Genomic DNA, 14,487 nt, shown 5'->3' on the forward strand with positions numbered 1-14,487 from the left:
TTCAATGAAAACAATGTTATTGAAAAGCCTTTAACCATGTCTTGTATGCAAATTCCCCACCAAAACTTCCTGAATACAGGCTCAAACCATCTCTTATCTCTTGAATCAGTAGCATCCCATCAGAACATGCTATTACTTCACAGAGTTCCTCTCTCTCTGCTTCACTTTCAATCAACTCCAGGTTCCGGTTTTATCCCCCAACTCACTTGCCACTATATCTGGCAGTACCTACTCTTATGCAAATGATACAACCTTTCATTCTTGCCTCACCTTTCTCAACTATACACCATTACACACAACTTAAGACACCAAACCTGCATTGAAGGTATGAACAGAGACCAACAGAACACCTTCCAGTGGGGCTACGCCAATCTTATATCAAGAAAATACTATGGCACCTCATCAAACATGAATGACACTCAACTAGAAACCTCATGATTAATCCAAATGTTGGGCTTCACTATCACTAAAGATCCCTACTGGTGAAAACACATCCTTAACACATCTAGGTTTCAAGGACTGAATCCCAAATACTGGCCCTTCTCTTAAGGGTAAGAAAATATTTCAGCTTACAATTATGAACACTTCACAAAAAGATTAACTGAGAATTACAATGGAGTACAGCTCCCACATCTGGGATAGTACTGTTGTTACATGCACAGACATTTTACCGAATGGGATTAAATCACTAAGAAACATGCCAACCAAGTGTAGTGGGTGCTATCTCTTTCATTGATTTTCTATTGTTATTATAATGGCCTCTGTTCGCTGGAGTTGGCTAGTGTCAGTCTTCTTCCACTCAAGCATCCTCGATCAATACATTATTTACCTCTTACCACCTTCATTGCATCAGACTCCTCTGTATACTGACTCAGTGGAATTTTTCTTGAGTATGGCTCCCTAATTTGCTGATGGTGTAATTTCATCCTTCCACAGAATATCAGGTCTTTTAGACCTATATAATCTTCTTGGTAGCTTTTGCATATTAAAATATATATTAAATTTTCAGAGCTACATGAAAAATTATTTTTGGTTTTCAAATTAGGTCCTTCCTTAAATGAAATTTGGGACATTCTAAAATATAGTCACATACTATACAGTTTGGTTGTTTACATTTATTGATCTTTAGATCCATAATTTTAGTATGTACTTTTGTGCTTGTTCTATCTTTGTTAACGTGGAGGTGCAATGGCCCAGTGGTTATGGCAGCGGACTCACGGTCATAGGATCGCGGTTTCGATTCCCAGACCGGGCGTTGTGAGTGTTTATTGGGCGAAAACACCTAAAGCTCCACGAGGCTCCGGCAGGGGATGGTGGCGAACCTGCTGTACTCTTTCACCACAATTTTCTCTCACTCTTACTTCCTGTTTCTGTTGTGCCTGTAATTCAAAAGGTCAGCCTTGTCACACTGTGTCATGCTGAATATCCCCGAGAACTACGTTAAGGGTACACGTGTCTGGGGAGTGCTCAGCCACTTGCACGTTAATTTCACAAGCAGGCTGTTCCGTTGATCGGCTCAAATGGAACTCTCGACGTCGTAAGCGACGGAGTGCCAACAACAACAATCTTTGTTAACAAATTTTTTCTTGTCAAGAATAAATGCTTGTCTGTTATTTTTTTTTATCTTTTGATATCATAATAATATTAGGCTTAGATGAATATTTACAAAGAATTCAACATAGTTTGAGATAAAAGTCAAGACATACAGTCTAGCAGCTTTTAAGATTTGCTTCATAATTCGAATTACGCTATTGACTGAACTCAATGGGGTGTTTTGTTTCCTTCATTTCCTTCATACCTTTTGTAAAAATTTGCTTTACTAAGTGCAATGTTGACTTGAATATGTTTCGATTGACAAAGTATAGATACAAAGCATTATCAGCAATTCTTAATTTCTTATTTTATTTTATCACTATTCAAACACGGAAGTTTGTTACTAATGTACTCTTAATACTGTACTCTGTTATAATGTACTCCATAGTAAATTATATGTCACAGTTTATGCTGTTTTTGAGATATTTTCAAACCAAAGAATCAAGGTTTTGTAAATATTCAGCAAAATCATATCTCGTTATCAGGTAGGTAATAGAGGTAATAGAGGTGAGTATTAAAAAAGTAAAAGGAACGCATCCAATTATTAAAAGTAAAATGCAAAGTAAATTGTCAAAAATGATAATGATGTGGCTGTGCTAAGAAGTTTACTTCTCAACCACATGGTTCTGAGTTCAATCCCACTGGTGGCACCTCAGGCAAAAGTTTTCTACTGGCTCTTCCCATGCTGGTGGCATGTAAAAAGCACCATAAGAGCATGGCTAATGCCAATGCCACCTGATTGGCTCCCGTGCCGGCAGCATGTACAAAGCATCATTCAAGCATAGTCGATGCCAGTGCCACCTGACTGACTCCCATGCCGGTGGAACGTAAAAAGCACTCACTACACTCTCGGAGTGGTTGGCGTTAGGAATGGCATCCAGCTGTAGAAACTTTGCTAGATCAGATTGGAGCCTGGTGCAGCCTTCTGGCTTGCCAGCCGTCAGTCAAACCATCCAACCCATGCCAGTATGGAAAGTGGACGTTAAACGATGATGATGATGTTCTTTATTCTTTTATTTGTTTCAGCCATGCAGCTTCAGTCATGCTGGAGCACCATTATGATTTTGCACTTTTATGTACAATGCTTCTTTGGCTGATTTCTTCAAAGCAGTGGGGTTTCACATCACTACTCGTGCATGTGCTTTTCCCAGAGTGTTGGCCCATTTGATGTACGAGGGGGTTCAATACCACTGACCTTATCTGTACCTCATGTCAGGTTGTTGGTTCATCCAGTATTTTGGAGTGGAGATTGTCAATTTCCTTTTTGAAGACATTTACATCCACATTGTGTATGTTTCTTCATTTTTGTGGCAGGGCATTGAAGAACTGAGCCTTTGAACCCTAAGATATTGCAGTACCTGGTCCTGAATTTAGATGGAGTGGATGGTACCTTTGATACAATACAACAGTGTCCAGTTTGGGCATTTGTATAACACACAATGCCAAAATTAGGTACTAGCCCTTCTAGAGTTTTCCATATGTAGATTATTACATATCTCTCACATCTTCATTCCAGGGAGTAAAGTCACAGTTTCTTCAGCCTTTCCCTGTAGCTCATTTGCTGCGCAGTTTGTCTTTTTAGTGTAGTGATGTTGGACCACTTCAAGCTCCACTGTTAGTTTGGTATTACATGATAGCCATAGCTGAGAGCAGTAGTGCAGACAGTTGAGAATAAAGGTCCTCCACAGGGTCAACATAACTTTTTGGTCTCTTGTTTTGAAGAACCTTAGTATCCATCCTGCCAGACGTCTTCACTTTGCTGCCATCTTGATAATGTACATATGATCCCCAAGTCTCTCACTGCCTGTGACTCTGGGATTGCAGTGCCTTTGGGTCCTGGATATGCAAGCTGTGGTGCATTTGTGAGCTGATAGTGAAGTGCTTGAAATTTTCCAGCATTAAACTGCATGTTGTTTTCTCCAGCCTGATTGCATATTTCATTCAGGTCTCACAGTAAGCTAGTGACATCATTTGGATTCTTTATTGCCTATGATAATTTTGTATTATCAGCATAGCTAGTGACAGTGGCTGTCTGAGTAACCATGGGCATGTCTAAGAGAGCTATTATAAACAGTAATGGCCTCGAGACAGTTCCCTAGGGGATGCCACTTAGAATTTGAGTTTCCTCAGAGAGGGCACCATTGGCTGCAACTGCCTGACTTCTCTCTTTAAGGAAGTCATGCAACCACTTTCCCAGTTAACCAGCTATGCCAAGATCTCACAGCTTGTGACATATACCATGATCTACCTTATCAAAAGCCTTTATGAAGTCAAGATATCACATTGACATCCGAATGGTGAAGCAACCCAGTCATAGTGCTGTAAGAGCTGTATGTGGCAGCTTCTTCCTGGACAGAAGCCATGCTGTGTATTATTCTGTAATATACGTATGATATAGTTGGTCATAGAGACTTTAGTCTCTCTCTGTCATCTTTCAACAGCATTATGAATGAAGAGACATTAGAACAATTAACACAATAATAAAAAGGTTTATTAATGATTATACTTGGTTTCACAATTCCTGTCATTCAGCTTAGCAGCCGCTGATTGAATTGTAGTTTGTTAAATGGAAGGTTAAGGGCTTCCTTGATGCCTGCCAGAGGATAGTGTAAAAGTGCTTTGTGGAGGAGCAAGGTGTTGTCACGTCGAAGGTCTCAGGCTCAACTTGCCTAACAAAGTGAAACCACTGTTTAAGTACGAGTTTTACTACGCATGCGCAACTCGAGGGGCTTCCGGTAGTGAAGCCCCCTGCGCATGCGCAGAATAGTACTTCCTCAATGGTGGCTATAATTTCGCACCACTACAATTCCATAAGCCATTTTCTTCTAGGAACATTATCAGTTTCTTTCTGATGATTCATTCCATGACTTTACTGATATGTTTACTGTTATTGCCTGGAGGACTATGATGAACAAGAGGGGGCTGAGCACTGACCCTTGGTGAACCCCTACTTGTACCCTGAATTCTCTGCTGTATGCGTTGCCCACTCTCAGCTTACTGGTAGTGTCCCTGTACAAGGCTTGTACAGCTTTCACCAGCCACTCATCTATCCCTAGTTTCCACATTGACCACCAGAAAAGGGATCAGGGGACCCTGTCAAAGGATTTCTCCATGTCAACAAAAGTCAAGTACAAAGGTTTATCTTTGGTTAGGTATTTCTCCTGCAGTTGCCTTACCAGAAATATAGCATCAATGGTGCTTCTCTCTGGCACAAAACCAAAGTGCACCTCATCTAGGCTAACTCTCTCCCTAATTAGTTGGGCTATGATCCTTTCTGTAACTTTCATCACCTGATCCAGCAATTTGATACTCCTGTAGTTATTTCTATTTAAGACATCAACTTTACCTTTGCAGCAGTTGACTATGGTGTTGCTACACCAGTCATTGGGTATGACTCCTTCATGAACCACCTGATTTACAATACAGGTGACTAAACCCAAACCCACACCATCAAATATTTTAAGCATCTCAGTGGTGATCTTTGATGGGCTAGGGGCTTTCCCTGTCTTCATATCCCTAATTATTTTATCTACCAGGGTACCGTCTATTCAGGTAGATGGTCCCTCAATTGGGTCAACATTTGGCAGGCTCTCCTCCTCCCACTCATTCTCCACGTTCTTCAGCAGTCTTTCATAATGGCATCTCCAAGCCTCTTTCTTTGCAGAATCAGTAAAAGCAAGTGCACCATATATATACCATTTGTAATCTTCGAAACATATGTCAGAAATAAAAGAATTCATTTAACATATGCGTATTACTCCATTTATTAAATTTTATATTTATTCAGAATACCCCAAATTAATAGGGAGTTTCTACCTCGTAAACAGGTGTCACACCAGTTATTTAGTGATCTTTGCTACCCTGGTATCTATTAACCAATTTGTTTTGACGGAGTTAATTGTTAACTAAGAGAAAATAAATACATATAATAATATATATATGCATATGTATATATATATATATATATGTGTGTGTGTGTGTATGTGTGTGTGTGTGTGTGTGTGTGTGTGTGTGCGTGTGTATGAGCATGTGTATGTTTGTGTCTTCTTGCCTTGGCATTGCATGATAGTTGTAAATGTGTATCACCGTCAAGTAAGTGATGTCGTTCAGTTTTCAATGTAAAACATGTCTGGCCATGGGATAACATTACTTTGCTTGGAAACGGGTAACATGGGGTAACATTTCCTTGCTTGGAAACAGGTAAAGAATGGCAACAAGAAGGATATTCATCCATAAAAAAAAAAAAGAAATCTGCCTCAACAAACTCTGTCTGACCCAACTAAGCATGAAAAAGTGGACGTTAAAATGATGATGATGATGATAATGGTGATACATATAGAAAACTACACAAAAAAACAGAGATTATAGAAATGAATGTAAATAACAAAACCATGGAGTATACGGCTAATAATAATTTTTTTTACATTTCTTCAAAAATTTATTATATATCTTAGCATGAAGAGGTTGCCAAGAACTTTGTATTAGTCTAACAAGCATGACACTCTTAGAAAACAGATATGACATCATCAACCAATTTGAGAGCTGTACACTAGAAAACTTCTCCTGTGTCAACAAAGATATAATTGAAGAGAAAGCACATTATTTAATTTTACAATTGAAATGTGGAAGTTCAACAACAAAGCAACAATTCGTTTGATAAAGAAATACAATTTGTAAACAAATGACAGCTCAGATCAAACGCATTGTTTTCATTGACGTGACTTTATAACTTATTATGTCCCTTGTTACAAACATTCACATTGTCAATAACAATACCATAAGCTGTTGTGTCTGGGGAGAGTCATTCTCTTTTGGTGCCTTATAATTTAACACACTCACTGGTAAAATTTCCACTCATTTCTTTTTTATTTATCTAAATATTTATCAACTTTTTCAATAGTGCAACGAAAATTTTAGTAAAACAAAAAAGAAATAAGTGGTAATTTTACCGGTGAGTGTGTTAAATTATAAGGCACCAAAAGAAAATGACTCTCCCCAGACACAACAGAATATGCTTCAACACACGAACTCACATAAATAATCTTGCAAATCAAATCCAAAAACGAAATACCATAAGCACCATAGGAAAATACTTTTTCTTAGCTTTATATTGTATGTTGAAATTATATAAAGACATTTAGCAACTCTGAAGATTCACAATAGAGTTGAAAATGAGTGAGAAAAACCTATGACTTCTTTATATTGTTTTTAGAAATTATATAAAACAGTAAATGACATTGTATTATAAAATTAGTTAAAAACATTCAGCATTTTTTTCAACATTTTATTTTTCCTATACCATGTATGAGTATATTCTGAACATTTTACAACTAGTTTGTGCATGAATCTGTGTATATATGTATGTACATATGTTTCATGAAAAACATTGCAGAAACAACAAGAATGTGTCAGAGAAATATTGGCTAAAATCAAAACTTCCTGAAATCAACTGCAAAATCGATGCCAAACAAATTATGAGATAAAATAATAGTAAAATTAAATGAAGTAACTTATGACAATTACCTCAACTGTGCCACAATGGGTGAAGCATCTACACACTTTCCAGTATTGTAAGTCCAATGAATATTTACTTCTTTTTTCCTGTGATGGCAGCAGACTGAATTTAACTTCGGAAATTCTAAAGAAATGCTATCACTTTTCGATTGGAGACCATAATGGTTATTGGATACATTATTTGTCTTCGTCTTCTTTTTAGGCAATATTCCATCATCATCAACATTAACATTTTCAGGTTTCCCTAAAGAATCTTTGCTAAGTTTTGGAATGATATTCTTCTGCCTATGATTGATATAATTTACACTGTCAGTTGAATGTACCTGTGTATTTTGAACATTTTCCAAGTGTTTCTTTTTCACAAACTTATTCAAACCTTTCCAATTGTCACTGCTCAATCTTAGTTCACTAGGTTTACTTTCCTCATCAGATGTAGAGTGTTTATGTTTTGATAATGATTCTCTTATAATGTCTAGAATGTCTTTATATGGGTTGTGTAGCACCAAAGGAAGAATATGGTTAAGTTGCAAATTGAGATCAAGCTGTAATCTGTTAATAAATTGCATTGCTAATAAGGAGTCTCCTCCTTTGGCAAGAAATCTTTCTGTTGTATCAATTGGAATGTTCTTGTGAATTTTAAGAGTGGTCTGTAAAATAAAATGAAACAATAAGTTTATTTGAAAATATTTCAAAATCAGAGATCAAATATGGTTAATTCATTTATCATTCCACTCTTTGATTACAAATCATTTTTGAAGCAAAAGTGAAGTAAACTCATACCAGTGGTAATGACTGTTGTGTTTTACTCGTTTATACTTTTTGAAATTAAACACTAAAATGAAAACAGATTCATAGATTCGCCTTTCTAAATGAAAAAATAAAATGTTGTGTATAACTACTGTGGAGCTCTAACTGGTCAACTGATGTTATTTCTAAGAATTTTAACATAATCTTTTCTACTCTGGGCACAAGGCCCGAAAATTTGGAGGGAGGGAGCCAGTTGACTAGATCGACCTCAGTATGCAACTGGTACTTGATTTATCAACCCTGAAAGGATGAAAGGCAAAGTCAACCTTGGTGGAATTTGAACTCAGAACGTAAACACAAACGAAATACTGCTAAACATTTTGTGTGACATGCTAACGATTCTGCCACCTTAGAACTTTAACATAATATATAAAAAATGTTGGATATTTAGGATCAGTTACAGAGATTTCAAAATATCATTTATTAGAATATATTACATCATATATTAATAAGTTGCTAATCTAAGTAAATGAAAATGAACTGGACTGAGCTCATATGTGTGAGAAAATGAGTATACTTGATATGTTTATAAACATGTGTCTGTACATATATTTGAATATATGTATATCTTTTACCGTTTCAGTGTTTGAACTGCAGCCTTACGGGGTCACTGTATTGAAGGGTTTGGTCAAATAAACAGACCCCAGTACTTACTTTTTAAGCCTGGTACTTATTCTATCAGTCACTTTTGCTGAACTGCTAGGGCAGCTGTTAGGTGGTGGTGGTAGACGACAAACACAAACACAAAGGCACACACACATTATGGGCTTCTTTCAGTTTCTCAATACCAAATTCACTCAAGGTTTTGGTCGGCCTGAAGCTATAGTAGAAGACACTTGCCCAAGGTGCCATGCAGTGGGACTGAACCTGGAACCATGTGGTTGAGAAGCATACTTCTTACCAAACAGCCATGCTTATGCATACATATACACACATACACAAGTAAGCACATAAACGCAAAACAAGGTGGAATAAATAGTACTCTAATACCAAGTTTAGAGTAATATGCTTTTTTATTAAAACTGCAAAAACTAGAAGTAATCAATAGCTTCGATTACCTAGGTAACCAAATCAGTAGCAGGGGTGGATGCTCTAAGAGCATAACTGCTAGAATAAGAATAGGCTGGGCAAACAGCAGTGAAACATGGGCTGTGACTGCTGAGGACATGCATAGGCTTGAAAGAAATGAAGCCAGTATGATCCGCTGGATGTGTAATGTTAGTGTGCATACACAGCAGAGTATAAGTATCTTGAGAGAAAAGTTGAACTTAAGAAGCATCAGATGTGGTGTGCAAGAGAGATGACTGCACTGGTATGGTCATATGTTGTGTATGGATGAGGACAGCTGTGTGAAGAAGTGTTGCACTCTAACAGTGGAGGGAATCCGTGGAAGAGGTAGACCTAGGAAGACTTGGGATGAGGTGGTGAAGCACAACCTTTGAACGTTGGGCCTCACACAGACAATGACAAGCAACCAAGACGTTTGGAGATATGCTGTGCTTGAGAAGACCCAGAAAGCCAAGTGAGATTGTAGTTATAGCCAATGCCAGTGTCACATAACTGGCCCATTAAAAACACTCTTCAATTGTTGGGCAATATGCTGTGCTTGTGAAGACTTGTCTAAGCAAGTGAAATCATAGTCATGGGCAATGTCAGTGCCATCTGACTGGCACTTGTGCTGGTGGCACGTAAAAAGCACCATTCAAGTGTTGGGCCTCATGGAGGCAGTGACATAAGATTGTAGTCATGGCCAATGCCAGTGTCAGGCCAACGATGGCACATAAAAGACACCTACCACACTCGCAAAGTGGTTGGTGTTAGGAAGGGCATCCAGCTGTAGAAGCCTTGCCAAATCAGATTGGAGCTTGGTGCAGTCCCCTGGCTTACCAGTTTTCAGTCCAACCTATGCCACCATGGAAAGCAGACATTAAATGATGATGATGATGATATATATATATATATATACATATATATATATGTTTTCTTTTCAGGTACACGACACTGCTTTTCCCCTTCCCAGGCTACAGGCCCACACCCCCAACACCCATACTGTTAGGATTGGCACTCTCAACGTCGGCACGCTGAAAGGTAGATCTGGTGAAATTGTTGAGATGCTTGAACGGAGACGCGTAGATATGTGCTGCATCCAGGAAGTAAGATGGAGAGGAGGTTCTGCGAGGTTCCTCACAGGCAAAGAACACAGGTACAAGATTTTCTGGGCAGGGAACACTGACGGGGTCGGGGGCGTAGGAATACTTCTAGCGGAGAAATGGGTGGATAAGGTAATCGAGGTCGTTAGAGTAAGTGACAGAGTACTTAAGATCAGACTAGTGCTTCATCATAGATTAGCTACTGTCATCTCAGCCTATGCACCTCAACCGGGGCTACCAGATGGTCTGAAAGACCAATTCTATGACACCCTCTTGCAAACTACCTCGTCGACGAGTGACAGGGACCTTCTCTTTGTGGCTGGAGACTTCAACGGTCATGTCGGACGTCGTGCTGGAGGCTTCCATGGCATACATGGAGGCTATGGCTTCGGTTCCCGCAACGAGGAGGGAACCAGACTGCTGGAGTTCTGTGATGCAACAGATCTTATGGTCTGCAATACCAACTTCAGGAAACCTGCCAGTCACCTAGTCACCTACCGCTCCGGCAGACACTCTAGCCAAATCGACTACATCCTCACCAGAAATAGGGAAAGAGGGCGGCTTATAAATGCCAAAACCTACCCTGGCGAAGAATGTACCCCACAACATAGATTAGTAGTTAGCGACTTTGGGATCAAGGCAAAATGGGTGCCCAGAATTAGACAGGCTTGGAGGAGAAGGGTGTGGAAGCTTAAAGACCCTGCAAACGGACAGAGACTTAGAGACAAGTTACTTGAAGCATTTAACGAAATAGAAGGGGATATAGCATCATACAACGTGGAAGACAATTGGAGATTTCTGCGGGACAACCTGTTGAAAGCCACCGACCAGATTTGTGGGTGGTGTAAGGTCCCCTCCCAACCCAGAGTAATGTGGTGGTGGAACAAGGAGGTAGACAGGGCTATTAGACAAAAGAAACAGGCTTGGAAGGACTGGAAGAACGGTGGTAGCAGGGAATTGTACCAATGTGCCAGAAGGGAGGCTAGGCGACAGGTTTATTTAGCCAGAGGGGAAGCAGATAAGGAAAGATTTGCCAATGTTCTGCACCGTGAGGACCAAAGACTCGAGGTATTTCGTGTTGCAAGACAGTGTAGGAGAGAGAATAGTGATGTTGTAGGAGAGAAATGTGTTCGCATGGATGATGGTACGCTTGCATTAAATGAGGATGCAAAGAAAGAGGTCTGGAGATGCCACTACGATAGATTGCTTAATAAAGAGAATGAATGGGAGAAAGAGAGCCTGCCGTATGTCGACCCAATAGAGGGACCAGCTATCCGAGTTGATAGTACCAGGGTAGATAAAGCAATTAAGAGTATGAAGACCGGGAAAGCCCCCGGCCCATCAGGAATCACTGCAGAGATGCTCAAAATATCTGGCAGTGTTGGCTATAGCCTAGTCACCCGTATTACGAACCAGGTGATACACGAAGGAGTCATACCCAATGACTGGTGTAGCAGCATCATAGTCAACTGCTACAAAGGTAAAGGTGACGCTTTAGATACAAATAATTACAGAGGCATCAAGCTGTTAGATCAGGTTATGAAAGTTACAGAGAGGGTCATAGCCCAACTAATTAGGGAGCGAATCAATTTAGATGAGATGCAGTTTGGGTTCGTGCCAGGTAAAAGCACTACTGATGCCTTATTTCTAGTGAGACAGTTGCAGGAGAAATACCTAGCTAAGGATAAACCTCTGTACCTGGCTTTCGTTGACATGGAGAAAGCCTTTGACAGGGTCCCCCGATCCCTTATCTGGTGGTCAATGAGGAAACTTGGGATAGAAGAATGGTTAGTGAGAGCTGTGTGAGCCATGTACAGAGATGCTGCCAGTAAGGTGAGGGTTGGAAATGAGTACAGCAATGAATTCCGGGTAGAGGTAGGGGTCCACCAAGGTTCCGTCCTCAGCCCCCTCTTATTTATCATAGTCCTCCAGGCAATCACAGAGGAGTTCAAGACAGGTTGTCCCTGGGAGCTCCTCTATGCTGATGACCTTGCCCTAATTGCGGAGTCACTATCAGAACTAGAGGAGAAGTTTCAGGTGTGGAAGCAAGGTCTAGAATTGAAGGGCCTTAGAGTCAACCTAGCTAAAACCAAAATCCTAATAAGTAGGAAGGTAGATAAAACACAAACCCCTTCAGGTAGATGGCCCTGCTCAGTATGTAGAAAAGGAGTAGGTAGTAACTCTATAAGATGTACCCGGTGCAAGCTATGGACACATAAGAGGTGCAGCAACATCAAAGGCAGGTTAACTAGCAAGTTAGTTTTTGTTTGTGGCAGATGTTCAGGTGCAATAAAGACTGTAAACAAACAGGAAACAACTTCTATCTCATTCCAGGGTGAAAAACTAGAGGTAGTCGATAGCTTTCGCTATCTGGGCGACCAAGTTAGTAGTGGGGGTGGGTGCGCTGAAAGTGTAGCTGCTAGAATAAGAATAGCCTGGGCAAAGTTTAGAGAGCTCTTACCCCTGCTGGCGACAAAGGGACTCTCACTCAGAGTAAAAGGCAGACTGTATGATGCATGTGTACGAACAGCCATGCTACATGGCAGTGAAACATGGGCTGTAACTGCTGAGGACATACGTAAGCTCGCAAGGAATGAAGCCAGTATGCTCCGTTGGATGTGTAATGTCAATGTGAATACCCGTCAGAGTGTAAGTATCTTGAGAGAAAAGCTGAACATTAGAAGCATCAGTTGTGGTGTACAAGAGAGACGATTGCGCTGGTATGGACATGTGGTGAGAATGGATGAGGATAGCTGCGTGAAAAAGTGCCACACCCTAACAGTTGAGGGAACCCGTGGAAGAGGTAGGCCCAGGAAGACCTGGGCTGAGGTGGTGAGGCAAGACCTTCGTACATTGGGCCTCACCGAGGCGATGACTACTGACCGAGACCTTTGGAAATGTGCTGTGCGTGAGAAGACCCGGCAAGCCAAGTAAGATCGTTGCCAGTGCCCCTGGACTGGTTCTTGTGCGGGTGGCACATGAGATGCACCATTTTGAGCGTGGCCGTTGCCAGTACCGCCTGACTGGCTCCCGTAGGATTTTCGAGCGAGATCGTTGCCAGTGCCCCTGGACTGGCTTGTGCGGGTGGCACATAAAAGCACCCACTACACTCTCTGAGTGGTTGGCGTTAGGAAGGGCATCCAGCTGTAGAAACTCTGCCAAATTAGACTGGAGCCTGGTGTTGCCATCCGGTTTCACCAGTCCTCAGTCAAATCGTCCAACCCATGCTAGTATGGAAAGCGGACGTTAAACGATGATGATGATGATGATGATATATATATATATATATATATACACACACTATATATATACTTGTTGCTGTTCGGTTGTAAATTGTGAATAGCAACCTTAATAATTCATAATTCTCACTTCACCATTTTCAGAATCAGTCAATGTTTCCTATGGTGTTATCTATAAGACTTTAAATCTCAGTGATGGAGTAATAGGTCACTGATAAAGATTAATTAGACCTGAAATCATCGGTGATATGACTCCATCTCGTTTGTCATAGGGATGGAGCCTGTCCTCTTTGTCAGTCATTAGAAAAATGCTCTCACGTGGCTAAGAGTTGTTTTGACTTATTTCTAGCAATGCTGGTGCTTACTAGCACCTCCATCACTTTAGTGACGACTATACTCATTAACTTTCGGTTGTAAATTGCAAATAGCCACCTTAACACTTTACACACACATCACATCACATGCTTACAGTATCAGCATTACTGCAGCTGTGACCTTTCAATGCAGAGAAGTGGCAGCTCAGCCTAGAGAGACTCCCTGATCTCTGAGCTATCTTAAAATTAGTTGACATATTTAATAAACAATGTCACTCCTGCATAATTGGTCTTGTGTTATCAGCATTTATTCATTTGTATGTGACCCACCATTTACATTTTCATTTGCTTCATCTTATTTTCTCAACAATAGCATTAATAGTTGTAGCTTTCCAGCAGACCAGTAACTGGTTCACTGGACCATTGCATTTTATGAAGGTAAGAATGACAAGGGTTTGTACATAACTCGGTGCAAAAAAAAAATATCACAAGGGACTTGGATTGAACCACATGTTTTTTGTTTCTTCACTGATGTTTTGCAATCATTCACTGATACATTAGCTGAAGATATACAGATAAATATATCGCTCTCTCTCTCTCTTTCTCTCCCTCACCATCTCTTTCTGCATCATCATCATCATTATCACCATCATCATCATCATCATTATCATTATCATCAAACATTCACTTTACATGCTGGCATGGGTTGGATTGTTTGACAGGAGCTGGCCAGCTGAAGAGCTGCCTGGACTCCATGTCTGGCTGCCCTTCCTAATGCCACCCACTTAACTGGGTGCTTCTATACAGCACCAGCATGGGTGCATTTAAGTGGCACTGGTATAAGTGCTTTTTACTTGGCACCAGCATCCA

General features: G+C 40.4%; 1 protein-coding gene across 2 annotated transcripts in view; it reads right to left on the reverse strand.

Annotated features, from left to right (window-relative positions):
• LOC106870454 (beta-alanine-activating enzyme) overlaps positions 1-14,487 on the reverse strand; it is a 116,265-nt gene that overhangs the window by 46,962 nt on the left and 54,816 nt on the right. For both annotated transcript variants that reach the window (XM_089365437.1, XM_014916555.3), the window contains exon 11: positions 7,117-7,754. In XM_089365437.1, coding sequence (XP_089221563.1) covers positions 7,117-7,754 — 638 coding nt within the window. The remainder of the gene's footprint in view (positions 1-7,116; positions 7,755-14,487) is intronic.

This window comes from Octopus bimaculoides, chromosome Z, assembly GCF_046866305.1.
Source record: "Octopus bimaculoides isolate indiv1 chromosome Z, ASM4686630v1, whole genome shotgun sequence".
Lineage (NCBI taxonomy): Eukaryota > Metazoa > Mollusca > Cephalopoda > Octopoda > Octopodidae > Octopus > Octopus bimaculoides.